Source organism: Sceloporus undulatus, chromosome 1, assembly GCF_019175285.1.
Source record: "Sceloporus undulatus isolate JIND9_A2432 ecotype Alabama chromosome 1, SceUnd_v1.1, whole genome shotgun sequence".
In the NCBI taxonomy this organism is placed as follows: Eukaryota; Metazoa; Chordata; class Lepidosauria; order Squamata; family Phrynosomatidae; genus Sceloporus; species Sceloporus undulatus.
This window is the reverse complement of record NC_056522.1, coordinates 378,470,865-378,498,644: the sequence shown is the minus strand read 5'-3', so window position 1 is coordinate 378,498,644 and position 27,780 is coordinate 378,470,865. Positions and strand designations below refer to the sequence as shown.

The following is a 27,780-nucleotide window of genomic DNA, read 5'->3' as shown; positions in this document are numbered from 1 at the left end:
GATAACCAACACCTTGTACTGTGCCCGGAAACGAATAGGCAGCCAGTAGAGTGACTTCAGTATTGGTGTGTTATGGTCACTCCTTGCTGTTCCTGTGACCAACCTGGCTGCCATATTCTGTACCAGTTGAAGTTTCCGGACTGGGCACAAGGGTAGCCCCATGTAGAACGCATTGCAAAAATCAAGTCTTGAGGTTACCAGTGCATGTACTACAGTTTTGAGGTCACCCTGTTCCAGGAAAGGGCGCAGCTGGCGAATCAGCCGAAGCTGATAGCAGGCGCTATTGACCGTCGCATTCACCTGATTCCTCATCTGAAGCGACGGGTCAAGAAGCACCCCAGACTGCGAACACAGTCCTTTGAGGGGAGCATGAGCCCCTCTAGGACTGGAGGTTGCAGCCCAATCCCTGGTTTGGGGGCCCCTACCATAAGTACCTCCGTTTTGTCTGGATTCAACTTGAGCTTGTTTTCCCTCATCCAATCCATTACTGCCTGAAGACACTGGTTGAGGGGAGAGATGCCATCAGTCATTGTCACTGATGACCGGGACATGGAGAAATATTTTTGTGTGTCATCAGCATACTGACAACACCAAGCCCCATATTCACAGATGATTTCTCCCAGTGGCTTCATACAGATGTTAAATAGCATCGGGGACAGGATGGCGCCTTGAAGGACACCACAATTAAGCTCTGTTTTTGAAGAGCAACTGTCCCCGAGCATCACCCTCTGGAACCTGCCTGAGAAGAAGGAGTTCCTAACTCTCTCAGGCGTTCCAAGAGGATGTCATGGTCTATTGTATTGAATGCCGCTGAGAGGTCTAGAAGCACCAACAGGGTCACGCTCCCTCTGTCAATGCCTAGATGAAGGTCAACAGTTAAAGTGACCATGGCAGTCTCCACCCCATACCCGGTCCTAAAGCCCGTTTGAAATGGATCAAGAAAATCGGCTTCATCCAAGACCATTTGGAGCTGAAGAGCCCTCTCGATCACCTTGCTCAAAAATGGTAGATGAGAGACTGGCCTATAATTTTTCATGTCCAGGGGGTCGAGGGAGGGTTTTTTCAAGAGTGGTCTAACAATTGCTTCTTTCAAAGAAGATGGTATATGGCCTTCCTAAAACCTTACATTTATCTTTGTTGATCTTCATTTTCTCAAGTGTTTAGGTTTGAAGCCCTAACTGTACCCCTAAGGCTGGGATGAGGCATTCCGCCACATGCAAAAGAATTGCACAATGCTGTTCAAGAGGTATGTTTTGTGTTCACTGGCAAAATAGCAGGATAGAATAGAATAGGAATAGAATAGAATAATAGAGTTGCAAGAGACTGCAAGGGCCATCTAGTCCAACCCCCTGCCATGTAGGAAATCCAAATCAAATCATCCCCGACAGATGGCCATCTATCCTCTGTTTAAAGACCTCTAAGGAAGGAGACTCCACTACACTCCGAGGGAGTGTGTTCCACTTCTGGATGACTAAGGAACAGACTGTAGACAGTGGCCCATGATTTAAGATGACATTACAAGGATTCCATTGCTGAACATAAAAGTTCCACAAGCAGAACTATGCAACAGCTCCCCTCTTATATCCTCTAGGACTCACTGCTTAGCTGCTGGTGGTGATGTTTCCACAGCCAGATGCAAAAAATTTGACATCAACTGCTAGGGTTCTTCATATGTCTCAGCAGATGATTTCATCAATCTGTGTCTGACTATGGGGACATAGCCAGAAGCTTCTCTGATCCTTATTTGTTCCTCACCAACCACTGAATGGCCATGGAGTGAGAAGATGTGCAGCTAAATGTTTAGTCCAGAGTTGTTGTGGTTGGATTATTGCAATGCGAGGAAGAGAATTCCAACCTCTGCAACAACCAGAAGAAGATATACACAGATGTAAGTTGGACTTGGTTGGAGCCAGCATGGCGTAGTGGTTTGAGTGTTGGGCTACAATTCTGGAGACCAAGGTTTGATTCCCAGCATGGCCATGAATCCCACTGGGTGACTTTGGGCAAGTCACACTCTCTCAGCCTCGGAGGAAGGCAAAAGCAAACCTCTGGACAAATCTTGCCAAGAAAACCCCTTGATTGGGTTGCCATAAGTCTGAAGATATGATAGCTCTGTTTAAATACTTGAAGGGATGTCATATTGAGGAGAGAGCAAGCTTGTTTTCTGCTGTTCCAGAGAACAGGACCTGGAACAATAGATGCAAGCTACAGGAAAAGAGATTCCACCTCAATATTAGGAGGAACGTCCTGACAGTAAGAGCCATTCGACAGTGGAACACACTTCCTTGGAGTGGGGTGGAGTCTCCTTCTTTGGAGGTCTTTAAACAGAGGCTGGATGGCCATCTGTTGGGGATGCTTTGATTGAGAGTTCCTGTATGGCAGGGGATTGGACTGAATGGCCCTTGTGGTCTCGTCTAACTCTATGATTCAATGAAGGCACACAACACAACACAAGTTGGTCTTAGGCGTATGTCCATGAAAGGATGCTTTATGTACATTGGGGCCTTGGGGTCACAACATGTACAGATGAAGGGTGGTTCTGCACACCTCTTAGAATTTTCCATCTATAGGGCAGACTCACCTGTTCTTTCAGCTGATTGACTTTGTCCTGGAGAAGCCGCTTCACAAGCCTTAGCTGCTGTTCAACATCCATCATGCGTTTCTCCATGGTCTTTAGCAGCTGCTCATGTCCACTCTGTAAAGAAGGAGAATCAGACTCAGTGAAGATTAAGAAGATGTCAAGAGATTATCAGTTTCTTGCAACATGAACATTTGTGGGCAAAAGCCAACTTTAGTCAGATGGAGGAAAATGGGCTGACAAAGGGATGTGTCAGGAAACCGGGGGAATTCTATGCTACATGGCAACACAGAGAGAGACTCCTATAGGGAAAGGTTCTGAAAGAGAAGCAGGCACAAAATGTAAAGTCTAAAAATCCATGAGCACATGAAGACAGGGGCCTTTTATGCAAACAGGGTTCCCCATTCAATTCAACAGAGGGCATGATCCATGCACAAAGAGGAATCTGCACACAACTGAAGGGGGTGATGGTTTCCATTGAATGGAATGGGTGAAACTCTTACAAGCAGGGAATTCCATCCTTTCGGTGTGGCAGCTCTTCACTAGGATTCTTGGGCACGTCTCAGATTGTCAAGTCCAGGCATCCTTCATTTTCCCACGGTCAGAACACTCTGAGGCACCTGATAACATTTTGGATGCTGAAACTATAGAGTTTTTGTGCATAAGAAGAGTTCCATAGGTTTAGACTAAAGAAGGTTCTCATCCAGCAACCCATCATCTCAGCTGTGACTGACCAGATGTTTCTTAGAGGGTCCACAAGTGAGAACCAGTGTGGTGTAGTGGTTTGAGCATTGGATTACAACTCTGTAGGGATGTTTGAGAGGTTGATTCCTGAAGAGGTAGAGGGTTATAGCAGGTGACCCTTGGGGTATCCTTTCCATCTCTACAATTCTATGAGTCCATGATTTACCACTTTACACCAAACACAAGCCTGCTGCAATCATTCATCAGAAGCAGGACTGTTGCTTGGGAAGCTAAAGCTATTCTTGAGAAAGTTAGCAGAGGCAGGGAGGAACAACTGTTCTTCCTGGTGCAAATACATTATTCCCTTCCTTATATTTTCTGCAGGAATACTGTAAAACATAAGAATAATCCCTGCCAGATCAGATCAAAGACCTGTCTAGGCCAGGATCCCTTTTCTCACTCTTGGAGGCTTAAAAACCAAGAGGCTTTGCTCTTTCATTTTCTCCAGTGACTGGTATTCAGAGGCATATTGTTCTTGATACTGGTAGTAGGATACAGCCATCATAACTAATAATCATAGACACCCTTATCTTTCACAAATTCATGGGTCCTATACTGGAGAAAAGGTTGATATAAATTATCTTGCTCTCCACGTCGTGCATGCTTTCATATATTTCTCTCACCCCCACCCCTTGCTCACCTTGTTTCTAAACTAAAATGTCTCAAATGTTGTACATTACTCCATAGGAGAGTTGCTGCAGCTGTCTGATTCTCTGGTCCATAGTGTGGCCCTTCCTTTTCTTCACAGTTGTGGCACTCCTAGAGCTGCAGGCTTTTAGTTAGCACAACTCCGAGCTCTTTTTCCTGGTCACTATTTACAGGTTTGTCTACACTGGTGAAAAATGCAGCAGTTTCCATGACATACAGCTAAGTCCAGGGAGGATCTTTAGTTTTTAACCATTAACCTGATTGTTTTTTGCTTCAAGCAAGCAGAGTCAGGGAAACACTATGGTCCCGAGTGCACAGTTCTTTTGGCCATATAGACAGCTGTATGGGGTCTGATTTGGTTGATCCAGTTAACTATATGCCAAGGGTTGCACCATCCCTCTGTCTTGCACTGAGCAGCTCAGGGAAGGGGATGGAAGTCCTTCAGAACCACTGCTTCCTCACCATCCGAGCTGCTCCCTGGGACTGCCTAGCCAAAGTGTTGCTGTTTCTGTTGAGGTCAAAATGGGGCACCCCAAGATCAACAAGGACTCTGCCCTACGTGAAAGAATAGAGGGCATGCTTATCAAATTTGCAGATGACACCAACTTAGGAGGAGTAGCTAATACTTCAAAGGACAGGATCAAAAGTCAAAATGACCGTAATAAATTAGAAAGCTGGGCCAATACTAACCAAGTAAATTTCAATAGGGAGAAATGTAAGATATCACACTTAGGCAGAAAAAAATTGAATGCATAGACATAGAATGGGGGACACCTGGCTTAATATGACATGTGAAAAGGATCTAGGATTCCCAACAGACCACAAGTTGAACATGAGTGAACAGTGAGATGCGGTAGCTAAAAAGACCAACGGGATTCTAGGCTGCATCAACAGAAGTATAGTGTCTAGATCAGGGGAAGTAATAGTGCCTCTGTATTCTGCTCTGGTCAGGCTTCACCTAGAATAAGCCTGTGTCCTGTTCCGGGCACCACAGTTCAAAAGGGACAATTTAAAAAGCTGGAGCGTGTCCAAAGGACGACAACCAAAATGGTGAAGGGTTTGGAAACCATGCCTTACGAGGAAAGACTTAGGGAGCTGGAAATGTTTGACCTGGAAAAGACACAGTTAAGAGGTGATATGATAGCCCCATTTAAATATTTGGAAGGGGGGGGGGCTCATATTGAAGAAAGAGCAAGCTTGTTTTCTGCTGCTCCAGAGACTAAGACATGGAGCAATGGTTGCCAGGTAACTTTCTGACAATAAGAGCTGTTCAACAGTGGAACACACTCCCTAGGAGTGTGGCGGAATCTCCTTCTTGGAGATTTTTAAACAGAGGCTGGATGGCCATCTGTCTGGAGTGTTTTCATGGTGTATTCCTGCATGGCAGAGGGTTGGACTGGATGGCCCTTGAAGTCTCTTCCAATTCTATGATTCTATCTGAGAGGTGCCTCATTTTGACCTCCTTGGGGATCTCGTGGTGGGGCATCCTTTTCTGACCTGTGCAGAAGTGATGGGCAGACTCTCAAGTAGCACCTGCTCACGATGAAACAGCAATGGCAGCACCAGCACCGAGGAGGACAGATTTTGCCCGGTGCATGTGGTCACTGACATGGTTGGTCCAGGACCGGTCTTGGGCATAAAGCTCGACTGCTCTCGGATTTAGCTGCCAGCGTAGACCCACCCTATGTGAAATGACCACTATTTTGGCCATTATGTGCAGCACCTTGCCACTTGCATTGAACCCCAGTATGCCATTTTATTGTGCTTTCAACCAGCAAGGTTATTTTGGAACTCTTCACAATCCTCTTTTTTTGCTTGACTAACCTGAATAATTTAATATGTTCAGCAAATTTGGTCACAGAAACTGTGAGAGCTGTAAAGATACTTGCAATCCTAGGGCTTTATTAACCTCAGAGTTTTAATGTCATGGACTGCTAGAGACATACAACATGGTGAAGTGGTTTGGGTGTTGGGGGATGCCAGGGTTCAAATCCCCACTTGGCCATTGAAATCCACAGGATGACCCTTGGGCAAGTCACAACTTCTCAGCCTCAGTGGAAGGCAACAGCAAACCTCTTTTGAATAAACCCGGCTGAGAAAACCACAGGAAAGGGTTGCTTTTGGTTCACTGTAAGACAGAAATGGCTTGAAGGCCCACAATAACAACAACTTCTAGGATATACAAAATGCAACACTTCTGCCCTTTCCTTATGGCCTCAGACTATGTCAAATAAAACAATAATAAATAAAATAAAACTTTTATTTTTCATAGAATCATAGAATTGGAAGAGACCTCAAGGGTCATCCAGTCCAACCCCATTCTGCCATGCAGGAAATCCAAATCAAAGCATCCCCGACAGATGGCCATCAAGCCTCTGTTTAGAGACCTCCAAGGAAGGAGACTCCACTACACTCCGAGGAAGGAGTGTGTTCCACTGTTGAACAGCCCTTACTCTCAGGAAGTTCTTTGAGGTGGAATCTCTTTTCCTGGGGCTTGCATCCATTGTTCCTTGGCCTAGTCTCTGGAGCAGATGAAAACAAATCAGCTCCCTCCTCAGTATGACATCCCTTCAAGTATTTAAACAGGGGTATCATATCACCTCCTAATCTTCTTTTCTCCAGGCTAAACATCCCCAGCTCCCTAAGTCGTTCCTCATAGGGCTTGGTTTCCAGACCCTTTTTATCCCGATTTTCTGTGACAAGACAATCAAAGCGGCTCAGAACATATTAAAATATCCACATTTACAAAATTATGTCCCTTAAAACAGGATTAAACATGTTACAATTAAACTATCTATTAAAAACACAATAAAAAATACAACAAGGACAGAGTGGTGGGCTAATCCATGATGTGGGGGGCAGTCATTCTGTGGCCGGGCACTTTTATTCAGGAAAGGCCTGCCAGAAGAGATCCGTCTTGACAGCTTTTTTAAAGCTGTCTAAGCTGGCAATTTGACGGATCTCGTCCAGCAGACCGTTCCATAGTTTGGGAGCAATTGCAGAGAAGGCCCTCTGGGAGGTAGCAGTTAGTCTGGTTTTTAAAGGCTGCAATAGATTCCTCTCAGAGGACCTGAGTGCGCAGGGTGGATTATATGGAAGCAGGTGATCCCTCAAATAGGTTGGACCCAAGCCATGTAGGGCTTTAAAGGTTATAACGTGCCCAGAAACTAATAGGCAGCCAGTGAAAAGATTTTAGGATGGGTGTTATTCGGTCACTCCTAGTTTTTCCGGCGATCAGCCTGGCTGCCATATTTTGCGCTAGTTGAAGTTTCCGGACTAGGCACAAGGGTAGCCCCATGTAGAGCGCATTACAGAAATCAAGTCGTGAAGTTACCAGTGAATGTACAACAGTTTCTAGGTCCTTTACTTCCAGGAAAGGGCGCAGCTGGCGTATCAGTTGGAGCTGATAGCAGGCGCTCCTGATCGTCACATTCACTTGGTTCGTCAAGCTCACATTTCAGCTGGTTTACCCTGTTTCACTTGGGTTTATCTTTAGAGTTTGGTCCCTAAACCTTGCAACGTTGCTCCTTGGTAAGAGAAAGACACCAACATACTTAAAATGTGTATTTTATTTGCCCAATTGCAGTCAAAAAAGTGTAGCTCTTTCCCCATTTAAAAAGTATTTATACATCTCGTACAAAACCTTTGTATAAATAACCCAGTTTTCTTTCTTCAAATCCAATATATAAAAATTAGTACCTTTTTTTTGTTTAAAAATAGTTACAGCATACAATCTGAGGAAAAAATAGTGCTTCTCTTTCCATACTCCCCTGGATAAGCAATTTTTAAATAACATAAATTATAAAAAGAAAGTTGACTCATTTAACAAATTAAAAAAATTAAAGACAACAGTGTGTGATTCTTTTTCCTGACACACACACGCGTGCACCGACAATCACACACACAAAGAAACAAAAATAAAATTTGACACAAATAAATAAGGGGGAAGAAACCATAATACTGGAGAGGTTTGAAAATAAAATAAATTGGGTTTTTTCTTTAAATTAAATACCGACAACAACAACAACAACAAAAAGCAATCTGATCCCTGGGTTTCTCAGCTTATGCCAGTTTGTGTGAGTAAGGAATGAGGTGCATTAGCAGCCAAGGGGTGTCAGAGGTGACCAATCCGCCGGTACGTATCGGCATGCAAGGATCGCTGCTCCGGAAGCAAGGCCTATGGAAAGAAGGCAAGGAGGACACACTTCACCCACAGGTCTTTGGAAGAACACAAACAAAAATAAAAGAGCACATCACACACTTAGTAATGCAAACACAGTAGCGCCATTTCGGCCATCGCAGCAACACAGAGGCAACAACGAGCGTTAAAAAGAAAAAAAGCACGCAACACATGCAGTGCATTAATGGAGGCTTGTTTTAAAGATTAGTTAAAGCTCTTCAGCAAAGACAAACGACACACAATCTGGACTATAGGAGGTTGTTGGAAGAGCCTGGAACAGCCCCAGTTGTACATTGGGCTGGAATGACATTGCTGGGCATGCTCTCTCTTTTCTTTGCATGTTCAAATTTCCTCTCTGACTCTCACTTTCAGGCAAACTATAGCTTGCTATTATGCAAGTTGTTACTTGCGCACCACCATTTGGCAGACAGGAGTTTGCAATCTGCTTAGACCATAGTTTGGAGAGAAAAACACAGATCGTGGTTTGCTGATTTGGAGATCATAGGAAACCATAGTTTGCCCAAAAGAGTAAGCCAGGATGGGAATTAAAGCAGAGGAGAGTAGGAAGGCAGGAAAACGGAGCGTACAAGCCAGACGGTGGCCAAACCATGATTCTGGTTAATGGCTGAAATGACCCAATATTTACTTCCACATTCTACTCGGCCCATGACATCATGCAATGTCTGAATGTGGTTCATCTGATCTTCCAGCATTGTTTGGGTTAAAACAAAGATAGTCTTGTGTATTTGCAACTACTCTGTTTTTAAACAAGGATTGCTGCTGAAAACCCTGCTCTCCCACTATTACATGTTGGCAAAATATGCTCATGATATTAAACTATGATATTAGTAACAATATGTTTGAATGCAAGCATTACTTACAAATGGTGGAAGTATAGAATAATGCACAGGGTGCAAGGGAAATCAAAACCAAACTCTCTCTTTTTTAGAGAGAGAGCTGCTTGACACTTTAGCCAGACGTGTGGCTCTCTATAAATTTTGGGGCTACAATTCCCAAATCCCTGCCTCTTAGCTGCCAATTAATTAATTAATTAAAGTAGTTCTATCCTGTCCTGAATCCAAAGATCTCAAGGTAGTTTACAATAAGATCAATTTAAAACAACAAATGAGAATAATTTTAAAAGACTAAAAATATATTAAACCATTTATTAGTTAAAACCTAGACAATTTAAAATGAGTTAAAACAATTTAAACTTCAGACTGAGTCTCCCTTATGTCCAATTCCAAAATCTGAAATACTCGAAAATCCAAAATTGTCCACATGGGTGGCTGAGACAGTGACACCTTTGCTTTCTGATGGCTCAGTGTACTGTATTACGCATAAAATTACCTCCAGGTTATATGTATAAAGTATACACATAAATGAATTTCACATTTAGACTTGGGTCCCATTTCCATGGTACAACTGGCCCTTCCATATCCATGGATTCTTTATCCATGGACTGAATCATCCACGGCTTGAAAGTATTAAAAAAAAATTCCCAAAAGCAAACTTTGATTTTGCTATTTGATATAAGGGACACCATTTTACTATGCCATTGTTTAAATGGGACTTGCGCATCCAGGAAGTTTGGTATCCATGGGTGCTTCTGGAAACAACCCCCAGTGGATACCAAGAGCCCACTGTATATCTTACGATGTCTATGCAAACATTCCAACCCCCTCCCCCAAATCAAAATCCTACAGGGAATCAGCCTGTAGCACCAATCACAGCATATGTGTATCTTTACTTGTAGAGGGGTCTTGTAGCACCTTTGAGACTAACTGAAAGAAAGAAGTTGGCACCATGAGCTTTCATTGCTGTTCAGTGATTCCCAAACTATGATCCTCCAGGTATTTTGTACTCCAGGTCCCAAAAGCCGCAACCAGTTTGCCAATGGTCTGGGATTCTGGGAGCCAAAGTCCAAAACACCTAGAAGGCCAGAGTCTGAAAATCACTGTGTTAAAATTATACCAGCATTGGTGCCAACCGGGCCTCCCAATACCTCCATTGGGAACTGTTTCAGATTACTGCTATGTTGTGTGCAAAAAACTCTGCTACGTAGCTGACTACAAAGTCCTCCTGTTTCCCAGCTTCAGCTAATAAAAGATGTAGACTATTTATGGCTAACGAATTAGGAATGCACAAACAAAATCACAGACATTGATTAGACAAAGTGAATTCAAAGGGAAAGGAAAAGTACTTTAGTGCAACATACTGAACAATGGAAACTACAGAGCACTTCAGAAGGACTGGGAGTTTGAAACTGGCATAAACAGAGAAAGGATCACAGTGAGGAAGGAAGAAATGAAGAGGCAGCTACTGGTGGTAGAAGGCAGCATAGTGTAGTGGTTTGAGTGTTAAGACTACAACTCTGGAGACCAGAGTTCAAATCCCTGCTTCCCCTTGGAAACCAACTGGGTAACCTTGGGCAAATCACACTCTTTCAGCCTCAAATCTGATGGCAAACGCCCTCTGAACAAAGAAAACTCCATCATAGGGTCCCCATAGGTCAGAAATGACTTGTAGGCACACAATGACAACAACCATACTAGTGATGGTACTGGAATTACCAAAAAAGAAAGAAGGTCAGCTCAGTTACACGCCTCAATTACAGTATCCCAAATAACAGAGCAACAGAATAATAATAACAAAGCTCCTTTTATACTTGCTAGTGTGGTGCAGTCGTTTCAGTGTTGGACTATGACTCTGGAGAAAAGGGTTCGATTCCCCGTTTGGACATGAAATACACTGGGTGATCTAAGGCAAGTCACACTCTCTCAGCATCAAAGGATGGCAACGGCAAAGCTACTCTGAACAAATCTTGCCAAGAAAACCCCTTGATAGGTTTGTCTTAGGGTCACCATAAGTCACAACAACAACTAAACTGTATTACAAACTTGGAAATACATTACAGAAGCCCACTGTAGAAGGGCTCCTCCATCCAGTCCATCTGCCTTGGTCCAGGCCTCGGAGGTAGAGAGGAACTGCTGGACCTCTTACCCTCTCCCTCCACCACTCCCTTCTCCTTCTGTGTCTTGTCTTTTTAGATTGTAAGCCCGAGGGCAGGGATCCGTCTAACTAAAAAGATTGTATGTACAGCGCTGTGTAAATTTACAGTGCTTCATAAATAAAGGTTAATAATAATAATAATAATGTACAGTCAGCCCTCCACATTTGCTGTTTTGACTTCTGCAGATTTGATTATTCATGGATTTGATTAATATGTTCTCTCTAGGAACCTCTAGGTCTTCCAGCAGAATCTCCAGGTCAAGGTCCACCAGAAATTCTATTGCAGAGAACGCTTCTCTAGGCATTTGTAGGTCTTCCAGCATAATTCTATGATCAGTTTCAGGCAGACGTTGACCATAGAATTGCCCTAGAGGACCTAGAGATTCCTAGAGAGATGTTCTCTCCGGTTAAAAAAAAACAGTGTTGTTTTTTTATTATTTGCGGTTTTTCCACTTTCAAGAGAGTCCCTCACCCCTAACCCTAGTGAATGTGGAGGGCCCACTGTATACCCAAGCTTGTAATATTGTTTTGCAAGTACAGTGGTCCCTCCACATTCGCTGGGGTTAGGCGTGAAGGACCATGAATGTGAGAAACTGCAAATTAAAATATATATATATTCTTTTTACCTGAGAGAACACCTCTCTAGGCATCTCCAGGTACTCCAGGGCAACATCTTCCAGAAGTCAACATCTGCCAGAAGTTGATCATAGAATCATGCTAAGGACCTATAAATGCCTACAGATGTCTAGGTTTCCAGCACAACTCTATAGTCAATGTCTGGCAGAGTTGTGGCGGAGGACCTAGAGATTCCTAGAGAGAGCATATTAATCAAAACCGCAAACAATCAAACCAGCAAAAGTCAAAGCCGCAAATGTGGAGGGCCAACTGTATACAAGGAGTTTTGTTAATGTTAGTCCACTGCACTGTTATTTGGGGTGCTGGAGTTACACCTGCCATCGGAGAGGCGAGAGAAAGGGGCATACCTGGGGCATGTTTGTTTCCGGGGGCCGGCTCTCCAGCGCCTCCTGCAGGCGGTGGCACCTCCTCTCGGCCTGCAGGAACTGCTGCTGCAGCTGCTGGTACTGCTCCCAGGAGACCATGGCGCAGCCTTGCTGCTGGAGGTCGCGAGGATGCGGTGGCAGACTAAGCTTCACGTTGGAGCTGGAGTGAAGCAGCTGAGGGAGAAAAATGCACAGACCAAAGGATGTTAAGCATTGGCTCCTGGGTGCGAGCAAAGATACCCTCTTGCCATCTTCAAGGCTTGCTTTAGGGCCGCCATAAGTGAAAAATTACTTGGATCAGGTAAATATTGTGTATCTTATGTCCAGGAGAAACCTTTATTTTATTTTTTTTTAAATAAAAGGGCATTTCTACTCCATGAAATATGCACTGGTTTCTTCATGTGGTGGAAATGCCCTGTTGATGAAACAAAGGCCTCTCCTAGGCTTAAGATGGCCAAGAAACGCCTAAAATGATGGCAAGAACGCCCCAACATCCTCTAGAAGGCATTTGCGGAAATCAGTTCTGGAGGTCTCATGTGGCCCACTAGCTTTCCACAGCTCTCCAATCATGCCCTATTTGCTTTATAGGTCTGATCTGCATGGCAGAAATAATGCTGTTTGACACCACTTTAAATGTCATGGCTCAATGCTATGGAATTCTGGAGTTTGTAGGGGTTTTTATTTTGGAGATATTTAGCCTTCTCTGTCAGAGAAATCTGATGCCATGACAAAGTACAAATTCCAGAATTCCATGGGTTGGAGCCACTGCAGTTAAAGCAGTGTCAAACTACATTAATTCTGCAGTGCAGATTAGACCATTGTATTACCGTATATTTCAATTGCTTAAATGTTCTTTTAGTCTTTCTTACTACATTTTTTAAAAGGATCAATTTATGCTGAGCATGTGGCATGCAAAGTAAGGGAATAAGTCCACCAGTTAACATCAAAATATCCTGTCCTGTTTTCTGTGTCTAGAAATCCCCACCACTAAAAACACATGTTCAAAAAACAATAGCCCTTTCTCAGCAGGTTGTTCCCAGTAGACTTGGGCCAGTTTAAAAAGAAAAAAGAAGATTTGGTCAACCAACAAGGTGAAATATGGTCTAATAACAGTTTAGCATTTAAAAAGCATTTTAAAGCATATTAACAAAAATATTGTTTAGACTGCAATCCTCTACAAACTTAACTGGGAATAAATCCTGTTTAACTGGAGGGGGGCAGGGGACTTTACTCCTGAGTAGACATACCTATTACTGCAATGTTAAGTCACCCAAAAAGTGTGATACTTTTCTGAATTAAAGAACACACACCCTGTTTTGTGAACCACTCAGATAACTTTAGCTATTGGACAAGTCATTAAGGTAACAAATAAGAAAACATGAGCTTACTATTACTGTCGCCATAAATTAGAAATGACTTAAAAGTACACAACAACACCAAGGTAATAAATTTCTTTAACTGGGGTGCTTTTATGTCTCACATGCTGGAACCCCAGAATCCAATGCCAGCTCTAATAAGAAATGTACCCAGTCAAGTATTGGGCCAATTCTCCATTGTCAACACCAGAATGGGTTCATGGGGCATTTCACAACATATAAGTGATCAGAAAGAAATAATAAGGTTTCAGTTGTCAATATTTCAAACAGTCAGTTGACCAGCTATGCTTGTGCTAGTTGACAACATCCAGGATATCAGAGGTATACTGTGCCTAATCATGGAGGTTCCACTGTTGACTCCTGGACTAGTAATCACTAGAAGCCATTTCCCCATGATTTTTTCCTGTCCTGTGTATGTAAGCTAACCATGATTAGACTCAGCAGCGGCAATGCCTACCGTGTTTTTGCCAGGTATTTAGCTGGAACTCAAAATAAAGTTAGGTGAAAACAACGCAAAACACCCACACCCACAATCACAATAAAAAGTGCATTTTCCAGGAATCTTGCTACATTGCTAAGTCCAGCTGTGCAAATTTCAGTCTGATAACTCCATGAAAGGCATGCAACAAATATGACTACGGAAGGAGAACTCCAATTCTCACAAGAGAATAAATGATCATTCCAAGATATAATTGAAAGAAAGAATTATAATAAAAAAAGAAAGAAAGAAAGAAAGAAAGAACAGAAAATGGAATCTCGAGCCACTTTTCATTTTCTTGAAGTCTGGTTTTGAATTAAATCAGCTTATGAAACATTTTCAGAAAGATCAGACCATACATCTAAGCCTCTTCTCTCTGTGTTTCTCTTTCTTTCATTCCGAGACTTGAGGAATTAATTGCTTTTGCCTATTATCCATATGACGCTTGAATGAAACCACTGGATCTGTTCATTAAAATGAAAAGTAGCTCTTTCAGAACAGACAGGCCATGGCTATTAAATCTGGAATTAAGTCTGCAACAATAAGAGGAGGGATGGAGGCACAAGCTAATGGGATTTTTTCCCTCTCTCCATGCAATGGGATTACAGGGAAAAAAGGTTGGTTCTACCTTCGCACGCTAATTCAGGCAGAGAACTGCGCTCGTCTCTGCTAGTTCCAGCCACCAAAGTCTAGGCATGGGTTAGCCAGAACAGGGAGAAGAAGAGCAAGAGAGAAACGTTATATGAGGGATTCAGAGGGTAGAAAGGACCAAGAAAAGCTTTGTACAGAAAAGGACACACAAAACCTTTTGCACAACCGAAGAGAGATGGGAGAGGGGAAAACAGAGAGACCCAAAGATATCAACTCTATCATATCTGTTCCCCACAACTGAATACATGCCATAACCTCCACATTTAATTGTTATGTACAGAATTCAGTTTCTCAAGAGTCTCCATTAAAAACAATACACTGGTTTCTAGATCTCATGGGCTGCATTCGCACTGCAGGAACAATCCAGTTTGACACTGCTTTAATTGCCATGGCTCCATGCTATGGAATCCTGGAGCCATGGCATTTAAAGAGGGGTCAAACTGGATTATTTCTGAAGTGCAGATGCAGCCATGGCTGCAAAGCCATATTTGACAAAGTTACATTTGTGTAACTTCTGCATGATAGGACATTGGACTTAATAGCCCTTGAGTTCTCTTCCAGGTATATGATTCTATGACAGTATGAGGAAAACATAGAGCCCTTTCGCACTATCCATTTACATAACCATGTTCCCACTTTAGCTGCCATAGCAACTTCCAATGGAATCCTGGACTTTATAGTTTGTAGATGCACTAGAGCTCTATGGCTGAGATTCTTTCAAATACTTTACAAAATTGCTAATCCCAGGTTTCCATAAAATGCAGCCATGGCAGTTAAAGCAGTATTATAGTGCTGCAATTGTGTAGGGTGAAAGGATCCTCAAAACAATAATCGTAGATTGAATGAGAGACTTCTAGAGGTGAGGTAGGGTCCTCAATGCCCTATTGGCCCTATTGACAGGCAGAACCAAAATACATTAGGCAAAGTAATGCTTCATTTTTGTAGTTAATACAAATAACAGAAATTAGCATCACTAGTTGCAGAATTTAAATGTATATGGAATATTTTGGAGCACAGGGTAAAAACCGAACTATCCCTTTCTCAGAATATTCAGCAAAAGCTTGCAACTTTGGGGTACACTTGCAAAACAGGGCAAAGCTAGAATCATAGAGTTGGAAGAGACCATGAGAGCTATTCAGTCCAACCTCCTGCCATGCAGGAACTCACAATCAAAGCACCTCAACAGATGTCCATACAGCTTCTGTTTAAAAACCTCCAAAGGAGGAGACTCCATCACATTCCGAGGCAAACAGCTTTCAGAAACTTCATCCTAATGTTTAGGTGGAATCTCTTATTCTGTAGCTTGAATCCGTTGCCCTATGAGGAGCGACTTGGAGAACTGGATTGGTTTAGTCCAGAGACAAGAAGGTTAAGAGTTTATATGGTAGCCCTGTTTAAATATCTGAAGAGATGTTACACTGAAAATGGAGCAAATTTGTTTTCTGCAGCTCCAGAGAACAGGACCTGGACCAATGGGTTCAAACTACTGGAAAAGAGATCCCACCTAAACAGGAGGACTCACTCCCCTGGAAGGTAGTGGATGCTTCTTCTTTGGAGGTTTTTAAACAGGGTCTGGATGGCCATCTGCTGGTAGTGCTTTTATTTTATATTCCTGCATATAGCAGGGGGTTGGACTGGATGGTCCTTGGGGTCTCTTTCAACTCTATGATTCTGTTCTATGATTTGCTAGCTATGGGGTCTGGAATTCTGCATTAATTCATGTCCCATTTAGTAATATGGTTGATAGCAGCTGATATAGCTTGCCTCTCAAATTTTCCTCCAGTATTATAGGTAACTGTGTTAATCTGATTTGAGCATTAAATAAAGGAATCCTTTGACATAACTGTGAAGAAGAGATTCTTGGCATATGCTTTTGTGAACCTGGTTCACTTCATCAGAGGCATCAATTTTGCATGAATTAGCTTTCTTCAACCCTATACCCTCCAGATATGATGGCCAGGTTGGCTTAGAATAGTGATTCCCAACCTTTGGTTCTCCAGATGTTTTGGATTTCAGTTCCCATAATTCCTGACTGCTGGCCAAGTTGGCTGGAGCTTTTCGGATCTGAAGTACAAAACAAGTGGAGGACCAAAGATTGCGAACCACTCCTCTCCTGAAAACTAGCCTAAAAACTCATTTTTTTCAGACGAGTATGTTCTGTTGTGGGAGTTCCATCTCATAATTGTCATCTCATACAGATAGGAGCACGGTGAATCTGTAACTCAAGAGAAACCTTTTTTGCCTTGGAAAAAATGAAAGGATCCCCATTTATTTCTTCTTCTAGATAATAACAATGGATACCACATGTAATGAAAAGCACCTCCATCACCTGTTCATCCAGTCTGACTTGTTTTTTCCTGAGGCCTTCATTTTCCAAATTGATGGTCTGCAGTTCACGCTCAAGAGAAGTCATCTGGCTGATCTGTCAAGCAGGGAAATCGCATTTTAGAGCTGGGGAGAGCAGTATGAGATTATTCACTGAGTCTATCTGGCTCAACTGTAGTGTCATTTTTGTTCAGGAGAGATAAGAACAGCAAACCATGCAAACTCCACTCTGACCAGCTACACTGGTGATGGTGGGGGGGGGTAAGCTTTGTGTAAACTGGCATCAAGTTGGTGAGCATGGCAATTGCCCCTCAAATAAAAAGTCTGCACCCCCAATGAAACTTTCCTTCAGTCCCCAGGTTTCTAGCACTGCAGTAATTTAAAACTTCACTTGAGCATTTAGAAATACATTTTGGGCATCCAAAGAAAAGGGGCAGGCAACTACCAAAGGAATTCCAGCACAGCAAATAAAAGAGTTCTAGGTGTGAATAACTTTTAATGTCTCACTTCCTGCAATGCTAAAAATTGGGGAGGGGGATTGAAGGGGGGGGGGGAATGAAAGAGGACCAAAGTTTGGGAACCACTGATTTTAAACAATGACAACACTGAATTAAACTGAGGTACAAATTAAACATTAATTGTGGATTTTGTATTGGCTCATCCAGCAGCCAGGAACAAGATAATACTCCCATCTGGGACTGACCTTCCTGTTGGCTGAAGTCAGCTCCTTCTGCAGCCTCTCACACTCCCTCTTCAAGCTCACCTTCTCTTGCTCAATGGCTTTCACAATCCCTGACTGGCTTTGGTGCTTTTGGTGCTTCACGGTCAGGACGGTGGATTCCAGCTGCCGTACCTGGCAAGAGCATGGCCCAAATATTATCTTGTTCAGTGGAGAGGGAAACATAAAATCAAATAATCATAGAGTTGGAAGGGGCCACAAGAGCCATCTATTCCAACCCCCTTCTATGTAGGAATACACTGTTAATGCATGCCAGGGAAATGCCCATCCAACCTTTGTTTAAAGACTTCCAAAGAAGGAGAAACTATGACTCTCTGAGACAGCCCAGTCCACTGTGAAATAGTCCTTGCAATCAAGAAGTCCTTAATGTTTAAATGGCACCCTTGTTTCTTGTAATTTGAATCCACCGGTTTGTGTTCTAATCTCTAGTTCCCACAAGGGAGAGAGGTGTAACTTTGTTTGCAAGCAATGCATCTTGACCTTCCTGTGCATATCATAAATTTCTGGTTGGAAGAGACCCCAACTATCACTCAGTTCCTGTCATGCAGGAAGACACAATCAAAGCACTCCCAATATATAGCCAACCAGCCTCTGTCTAAAAACCTCCAAAGGAGACTCCACTGGAGTCAAATACCATTGAACTATGCTGTGCTTATTGAGAGATAACCTCTTTGTGATGCTGCATGAACTCCAGGTTCAGTCGCTGGCAATTCAGAACACAGCCTTTAGTGTCAAAGTGTTCACACTCTTTCAGAGATTGCAAAACTAATTCTTAAATTAATTCATTCTGATTATTTAGTTATAGTGTTTATAAAGTAATTTGTTACCATTACTTGTTACAAAAGCAACATGTTGCATTACTTGTGCTGCTTTTTATAAAATGCAACAATTTTTAAAAGTACTGGTAAATGTTATTTGTTACACCAGTGAACTAATGTAATATTGTTCCTCTTGACTGTGTTACTTCTGAAATATGGCTTTGTTACATCCTCATTAACAAAAACGTTTAATTCATGACAGATAACTAGAATTTACTCTGCTCTCTTAAATTCCTTCCCAGGCTAAATTACACTGAAACTGATTCTCTTGGATTCTCAGCAAATATGGAAAACGTATTTTGTTTCAGCAAGCATGTCCAGAAATATGACGACTCCCCTCACCTTGGCTTCTGTCATTCTGCAATTACTCTTAAGTATTTCCACAGTATTCTGTTATACTTTCATACATCACTTAGAAATTGTTATAATCTAAGCAATTCATTTTTCTAATCTATGTACCCTCTCTTTCTCTCTCTAGATATGTAGAATGACATAGACATAAAGTAAGAAAGGCAATTGTTGTACAGGTTTCAGGGGACCAGTGTTAAGCACAGAGACTAATCTGCACTTCCGAGGAGTGGTGTATTGCATTAGCTCTGTGCTGGCTTCGTTTGCACCATGCCAAACGCGGCGTCTTTGGGGCTTTTTTGCTCTAAAGGACCCCAGCTGGGGAAGACTAGGGTAGCTTGGAGGAACCTCTGCACCTCTCTAAGAGGGAAGGAGAAAGAGAAGGAGAGAGGGTGCCAGGAGATATCAGAACTAGCCATAGAGCAGCTACTGCCACGGTTTTGGGAGCCTTTTAGACTCTAGTCTTCCCTGTAATATTTTATTATTCTTTTTAGTAAAAAACAACTTTACTTTTTTTTGGACTCATTAGTTGAGAAATTGCACTAACAACCTCACTTTCCAACAAATATTTAATGTTAAGGAGCTTCAGAGGGTTTCCCCCCCTCTTCACATAGACTTTATATATTATTTTATACATCACTGGGAATTCCTTCTAAGAGAAGGAGAAAACACAAGGATATTTGTGTATTTCTTGGACTTGCAATGAATGCTGTGATGATAACAGACTTAAACCTGGTCTTGAACTTTGGTTTTCATTTACAAAGCTTTGTTTGAGATATATTAAGGGATCATTTAACACCATAACTTGGAAAAGTAACTTCTTTGAGCAACATCTCCCATAATCTCCAAAGCCAGCACTGCAGTTCAACAGAGTTCATTTACTTTGCTAAGCTCTTCTAGACCAGCTATGAGAATGGATGAAAATATGGTGCTACCTGTTCCAAGCTATTTGGGGGGGGGGGTCCTAAGGAACGCTATATGAACCTCAAGATGCATCAGCAAGAGATGTCCATTTACCTTCTCCCTGGAATGAGCGAGATCTGCCTTGGCACTCTGGACCTCCCGCTGGAGTCTCTCATTCTCCTGCCTCAACAGCTGCTGCTCCTCCTTGACCAGCTGGTCCAGTTCGTCCCAACAGAGCTTCTTCTGCTGGTTCTGCAGCCCTGATGAGTGCATGGCTACCTCTAGAACCCGATTCTGAAGACAGAAAGTGAGTGCATGGGTCAGGGTCAGAGAACTCTGTAGCACACCAATAGGTCTGCATTGATCAGACAACACCTGGAAAAGTGAGTCCAGTTCTGGGCATCACAATTCAAGAAGGATGTGGACAAGCTGGAGTGTGTCCAGAAAAGGGCCACTAAAATGGTGAAAGTTCTGGAAACCACCAAACCCTATGAGGAGCAGCTTAGGGAGCTGGGTATGTTTAGCCTGGGGAAGAGAAGATTTGGGGGTGACATGGTTGCAATGCTGAAAGCTGTTCAACGGTAGAATATGCTGCCTTACAGTACAGTGGAGTCTCTTTCTTTGGAGGTTTTTAAACAGAGGCTGGATAGCCATCTGTCAGGGATGCTTTGATTGTGTCCAACGGGGTTGGATTGGAATCTCTTTTCCTGTAGTTTGAATCCATTTCTCTGTGTCCTAGTCTCTGCAACAGCAGAAAGCAATCTTGTTCCTTCTTCCATATGGCATCCCTTCAAATATTTGAACATGCCAACCATGTCACCCCTAAACCTACTCTTCCCCTGACCAAGCATACCCAGCTTCATAAGCTGTTTGTTTCCTCTCTCTCCCACCTGGATCCTCCAAAATCAAGCAGAGATTGGAAATTTCACTTTTTGGACTATGACTCTCACTGACCATGCTGAGTGGGAGATTCTGGGCGCTCCCAGCCCCACCAATACAATTTCTAAGCTTGGTCAAAAGAGCACAAATTCTGGCAATACAAACAATACAGAACAGACAACAGAGCGTATGAAGAGACAACCATGAGAGGTGTGTTGCTATAGGTAAACCCGCACTCTTTTCCACCCATCTTTGTCCTTTTCTTCCCATGACCTCAAACCGATTCCAGCACTACCTTATCATTGGCTGTCTGTAGTTGCTTGTGTAACGACATCACATCCTGTTCCAGAGCTTCTTTCTCCTGCTGGGACAACCTGAGGTCTGACCGGAGCCAAGACATTTGATGATTGACATTCTGCATGGCATCTTCAAAACTCTGTATCTTAAAAAATCCCAGAAAGAAGGAAAGAGATAACTCCAATGATGATAGGGCATTTAACAGATTTCAAAACCAGAAGAAATGCAGATGATTGTAGTTTCTCCTTCCCCTCTCAACTGCCAGACTGGGAGCCATGCACCCAGACTGGATGCAGCTACTAAAGAGACATCATAAAGTGAGAAATCTAAATGGATGCTATAGGGCAAAACTTTTGTAAAGAGAATATTCTCCACCCTCCATCATTGCCTGCTCTAGAACATGGGGTTCTTCTCCTCTCTGCAGAGTTGTAAAGTCAGCAGGAATTATGATTATTCATTCTCATTTGACATAGGAAAGTCCTACACCCTGTTCAGAAAGGTCAGAACTAAGACCATTTGCTTTTTAAGTAAAATGGAGATAAATTGTTACAGATACAGTAAAATAGGGAGACCAAAGTGACCTTCAGCTGTAGAGATGGGTTGGGGAGACTTTGGCTGTCCAGATGTTTTGGGCTACAGTTCCCCCAAATCCCTTACTATTACCCGCATTGTGCAGGGTGGATGGGAACTGCAAGCCAAAATATCTGAAGGGGCTACAGATTTGAGTGTTGCTACACTAGTGCTCTTTTAACAGTGGTTCTGAGAGACCCAGCGTTCATGGCTGAACAGGGATAGAAACTTGTGCCTCATTGATCCAAGCATATTTAGTGCTGTACCACTCTGATCAGCCATATATTTGAGCATCATTTCTTCCCATCCTGATATCTGCTGTAATTTTATAAAGCAACTCTCAAACATACAGCTGATGAGAAAGCTGCAGTGACAAATATTTCTGGATGGAAGAGGCCCATCTTCCGGTCCTTGCTCAGCTACCCTGGCATTCTTTAGGGTAAACAGTGTCTCCCAATCTGACCTGCTCAGCCAGATTATTGTACTGGAAAAATGGGACAACCCCTGTGAGCTGCTTGGAAGAAGTGTGGGAAAAAGAAGACCCCTGTGGCCCTTTAAAGATGAATAGTTTTATTGCAGGACAAACACTCATGGGCTGATTTCATCAGGCACACAAAAGTTTTATCTTCAGTTGGCAGATGTACAGTCCAAGAAACAGAAACAAAGCTCTTTTTCCTAGGAACGTGTGTGTGTGTGTCAAGAAATCACAACACACAAAATAGGTCTTAGAGAAGTCAAATGCATTCGTGACAAGAAAATGGCAAGTACTTCTTGCTAGGAATAATACTCCATTCTCAGTGACTGAAAAACTGAAAGCCATCCGCACACCTTCTCTTGGGATGTTGCAATTTGGGTTTTCAGCGACTGATTCTGGTGCTCCAGAGATGTCTTCTCCTGATTCAAGGAAGAGACTAGGTTCTCCAGGAAGGCCGCTTTAGCTAACTGCAGCAAAAGGAAAGAAGCCCCAGGCAGGGACATTATTAGCATACAGCCTGGCATTGTGGATTCTCGTCAGCATCACAGACAACTATCATACAGCCATCTGGTGGCATGGAAGGGCCCTCACCTTCTCCACACATCTGTTCAGCTCTTCATTGAGTGCTTCCTTCTCTTTCAGTAGCTTCTCATTTTTCACTATGACATTGGAAATTTCATTTTGAAGGTCGGAGAGATCTGGGCATCTGGGTAACTATGGAAAGAAATCAGCCTTAGGTGTGCAATGCTTTACTGCTGCTGGGAAAATTCTGAATTTAAAAAAATTCTATTATTATAATTATGATTACTATTGTTGCTATTTTTAAATCCCAACGCTTTCTCAGAAATGACTACAGAAAAAGTTCTGAGGTGGGCTGTTCCTTAGGAAGAGACCTCCCCTTGAATGGGTTTGCCCATATCTGTCCTTACCTGCTTTACCTTCTCCAGTTCCTCCTTGAGGAAATTGTTCTCCTGCTCCAGAGCCTGGGCTTGAACCCTGAGCTGAGACAGCTCTGTCTCCAAGGATGAGACCAACGTTGAGGACTAGAAGCAAATCACAGAAAATTAAGGACTTTATCTCACCAGCCTGCTGTTCCAACAGAATTGTGCTAGTTTAAGAATGGAAACATACTGGTTTGACATCATTTCTTCTCACACTTTTCCTATGATAGCACTTTGGCAATCTAGTGTTATCTGTCTTCTACACTGCTTCAGGAAGGTGCTGGTGGATGGGATCATTTCTTGCTCCCCTCCTGTGTGTACATTCACACAAGTAAATACCTCCCAAAGCTGGCAGCTGTGTGAATGTGCACACAACAGCCAGCTTCAGAAAGGTGTTGGCAGCTGCAACTGCAGAGAGGGACTGGGGAGAGGAGCAGAATCGCAACCACTCACACCACATGATTGCCTGAGAAGCAGGACTTCAGCGGAAGGGGCCTATTGCAAAGGGAGTAGAGAAATTGAGAGCCTATTGACAAGTTTTGCATGTCAATGAAAAGATGCACTACAGTAACAATTGGAATGCAAATAAATCAGCAAGATAGAAATAACATTGTGTGATAAGTCTGGCCAAAGAAACTTTTATCCTATTAAAATTCTGCTTGTATAGCTGGTGTGATAAAGTATTAAGCTTGGGTGGAGAAGGTAAGAGAAACATATTTCAGCTTGACTCAAAGGTTCGCTAAGGAGGAGGACAAAATAAAACAGTAGCAAAGTGGAGGGAAGTTCTTTTACCATAGTAGGGTCCCTACCCCCTATTTAGATTAGCTTGTGGCAGAGGTGAGAAAAGGCATTTCACTGCTCTATCTGAACTGCATCCATTAGTGCTCACAGTACCTGGATTTTACAGTTCTCCAGTTCTTCCTTGAGCTGGGAGTTGTCTCTTCCCCATTCTTCCGGTGCACACTTGCTGACCACCTTTTCCCGTTGCCGAAACACCTTCCTCAGCTGCTGGTTAAGATCTTGGATGTCTGCCTGATGTGGGGGGTTTCTACGGCCGAGTTCAGCATTTTCCAGTTCTAGTTGATGATTCCTGGCTCTCAGTTCTGATGCCTGGTTGGAGAATAGGAGTTCAGACAAACCAAACACACTCAGACATTATTTCTTAATAACTATTAACAGTGCTCAGAAAACTTATATCGGAAGCATACTGCAATTAAGGAGCAACTGCAAAACTCAGGTGGGCAATAAATGTCCCAGATTTGTGTTGCCAACAACTAACCTTTCTTGGTTGAAGCAATTCTGGTGCTGTGTCCCATGACCATTTGCCTGTTTGCCTTGGACTCTGCTTGGATTCCTGATTACTCTTCTGGACTACCCTTTGGACTGCCTGCCTGGACTGTATACTGAACTGTGGATGACTTGGACTGGACTACCTCTGCCTCTCAGCTGACATCTTTGTGAGTTCTGATTCTCTCCCTGTAACTTCATGGGATGCTGTGCTTTTGGAGTGAGAGTCTGGTTTGCTTTCCATATAGCTGTGTATGCCTCCATACTTGCTTACTGAGCATGTGCAAAACAGAGAAAAGGGGAAAGCAGACACTAGATACTTCCAGCAAGTTAAAATCTCCTAGATCTGTAAATAGAAATCATAAAAAAGTGGAGGCTGGTAGGGAAAAAAAAACCCATCCCTGGATACATTTCTGAAGAAGCTCTCCCATGGCCTCCTGGCTAAAAATATTTTAGTTTACTTAGGAAAGGCTTACCTTATCTAGATGTTGCATTTTATGTATGCATGTTAGTTTTGATGAAAAATTTTGGTGAAATATGCTCTTCTTTTCTATGGTATAGGAATCTGTTCCTATTCTTTTCATGTTATTTCTGCCTTAGGTACCAAATTTTCTATTAAATAAGTAATTTCCAGAAACACATCTATTTTGTTAACTGAGGCACGCATATCAGTACACATTTAAATTGAATTTAAGTGGAATACGCTGCACCAGAGTGTGGTGGAATCGCCTTCTTTGGAGGTTTTTAAACAGAGGCTGGATGGCTATTTCTCCAGACAGCTTGGATTGTGCATTCTTGCATGTTTGGACTGGATGGCCCTTGAGGTCTTTTCCAGCCCTATGGTTCTATGAAATACACATTGTGAAACATATTTTCTCAGAACACTAATTCTAAAATGTGTTTTCATGTGATAAGAGCAAGCTGAGAAGTGTCTCTGAACAATCATCAAATGCAACAGCTGGCTGATAACCAAATTTGAAGTCCTATGCACAGATCAGCTTGGTGCAAATTTGAAGTCCTAAAACACTACTATGCGCACATCTACCTCCAGAGCTGCTTTCACACTCCCATGTGAGATTTAGAGTCTCCTAATAAACATCCAAGGGAAAACCTCATCTAGAATGAAGGTGACTCACCTGCTTTTTAAAGTTTTCAGCCATCTTCTGTACTGCCACTTTCTCTTTCTGTACCGTCCCAATTTTATGCCTAAAAGATGCACAACAGGCAAAACTGTTACATCCTTTGAGGTATTTCTTTATTTATTAAATTGCTTCTCTTTAAAAACGACCAAGTTAGTGCATGTACCAATTCTAATAAAAGTTCAGTATCTATGAATTTTGTTATCTGCTGGGGTTTAGTTCTAGGACCTCGAATGGGTACCAAAATTCATAGATACTCAATACAATGTATTGTATTGTATTACATTACAATGTACTTAATACAATGGTGTACTAAAATGGTGTCCCTTATGTAAAATGGCAAAATCAAGGTTTGCTATTTGGAGAATATATATATATATATATATATATATATATATATAATTTATTTTATTTATTACGATCAACTGATCAAACATCAACAAACATCAATCAACAAACATCACAATAAATCATCAAATTGTAAAAGTAGGTAATGGTTAAGATTTCACTTATAAAATTATATTAAAAAGAAAAAAATTAGAAGTTTATAATCATTATAAATGTATGAAATTATTATAAAATTTTAACAGACTAAAAATATTATGAAATTTTAAGAAACTATCTTATGCCGACAGACCATTGCCGCTGCACAAAAACTGGCCATCCCTTTTGTTATTGCTGGGCACTGGTCTGCCAACAAATAAGATGCTTAAAATTCATCAGTTCTTCCAGGAAAACAACTAAGAATTGGGTGAATAAAAATATGGCTAGAAAGGACAATACAACGATATGTAATATTTTCAAACTGTGGATGCTTAAATCTGTGGATATAGAGGGCTGACTGTAATAAAAATAAATAAATAACAGAACAAAAACAAGCACCTTCCTTTTTATAAAGAATGAAAAGGCCAAGTATAGGAAGGTGTATCTTTACACTTTCTAGAACAAGAGTGGGAAACCTTTGGCAACCCAAGGTCCGAATTAAATTTCAGAACAGTTTTTTTTGGGTGGGGGGCACAATCAGGTGGTTGATGGAGCCAGAGGCAAAAACTGAGATGAAACATACCAGCATGTTTTAGCTTAAAACCCTTACTGCCTCAGCAAAGGCATTTCAACAGAGGCTACTGAAAGGTGATGCCATGGGAAAGGTAGGCATGGTCAACTAGGGAACATCCAGATGGCCAGGCAGAGAGCCCAACAAACTTGATGGATTTTGTCATGACGGGCAGTTTTCCCAATATGTACAACTCATCAAAACAAATTTGTCCAAGGCAAAAGCAATGGCTTTGTTTCTACAGGAATTAGTTAAGAGTCCAGTTCTTATCACCACACAGTCACTCTGCAAGCGTTTAGAGTAGAGATGGAAAATAATATGGGTGGCATTGAGATTCTTGCTAAAATTATCCTTTTTTGGTACTTCTTACTGTGAGACAAAAGCCCAAAATATGTACAAAATCATACAGCACTTAAAAAAATACAAATGGCTAAGATTGTATACAGCTGGGAAACATCCACAATAACACTTCAGTCAGGAGGTAAAAGCGTATGAAAACGTGTGCACTAGAAAGCAAATAAATGCATATGTTAGCGCAAATGCATATGTATTTTAATGCAGGCAGGAGGAAAAAGGAAAAAAAGAAATCTCGCAACTTGACAAAAACAAACGAACTGAGAGAAATGCACATGAAACTTGGTGACACACAACAAAAATGGAGTTTTCCCCATCCCTAGTTTAGAGAGACCTACCAGAGCTCTTCTTGGGACCCATTAAGCTCCCTCAGTCGTAGGTTGGAAACACTCCCTTTCTCATTTAACAAAGCAATTTCATTCTTCAAAGCAGCATTTTCTTCTCTGAGATGCTCAGCTTCACATCTGGGGTACAAAACACAAGCCTTTTAGATACTCAAGTACTGATGAGATTCCTCCAGCTTGGTTTTGTGAGTCAACACATTACTTAGGATTTGGGCCCAACATTCTTCCAGCCTGGAGAGAACCCATTTCTATCAAGCTGTCATCTTACCTAACAAGAACACTAAGCCTCTTCCATTAAAAATTTGTGCACTGCAGAAAGTTCTGGGCCATTTTTGTAGGACATTAATTCCAATATTGGCAGCTCTTGGGACAAGCCTATTAGACTGCTGTAGATCTAGAGAAGATCTTGGAGCAATTATTATTATTCTTGGATTATAACTGCCTGTGGCCATGCTAGTTCAGGGCTGTCGTCTAAAACAGTTAATTTTTCCAAACTTTAACCCACTAAACAAATCTCTGCCCAGTTTCAAAACTGAATTAAAGACTATATTGTTTAGAGAAGCATTCCCAGAGGTGAGCCCCTCTCTGACCCAGGAAGCCTCCTTCTAACCATCCATCAAGAAGCCAAGCCCTTCCTCC

At 42.2% G+C, this 27,780-nt stretch overlaps 1 protein-coding gene across 7 annotated transcripts in view; it reads right to left on the bottom strand.

Moving 5' to 3' along the window:
* NIN (ninein) overlaps positions 1-27,780 on the bottom strand; it is a 144,722-nt gene that overhangs the window by 3,936 nt on the left and 113,006 nt on the right. For 2 of the 7 annotated variants that reach the window (XM_042473525.1, XM_042473581.1), the window contains 12 exons: positions 27,136-27,261; positions 25,387-25,456; positions 23,858-24,073; positions 22,952-23,065; positions 22,614-22,736; positions 22,376-22,489; positions 20,976-21,122; positions 19,916-20,095; positions 17,697-17,846; positions 16,989-17,090; positions 12,146-12,337; positions 2,582-2,695 (listed from right to left, as the gene is read on the bottom strand). In XM_042473525.1, coding sequence (XP_042329459.1) covers positions 2,582-2,695; positions 12,146-12,337; positions 16,989-17,090; positions 17,697-17,846; positions 19,916-20,095; positions 20,976-21,122; positions 22,376-22,489; positions 22,614-22,736; positions 22,952-23,065; positions 23,858-24,073; positions 25,387-25,456; positions 27,136-27,261 — 1,648 coding nt within the window. Of the gene's footprint in view, positions 1-2,581; positions 2,696-7,521; positions 8,148-12,145; positions 12,338-14,645; positions 14,707-16,988; positions 17,091-17,696; positions 17,847-19,915; positions 20,096-20,975; positions 21,123-22,375; positions 22,490-22,613; positions 22,737-22,951; positions 23,066-23,857; positions 24,074-25,386; positions 25,457-27,135; positions 27,262-27,780 lie in introns of those variants that run through there. The other 5 variants (XM_042473545.1, XM_042473534.1, XM_042473554.1 and 2 more) reach the window with 5 other exon arrangements.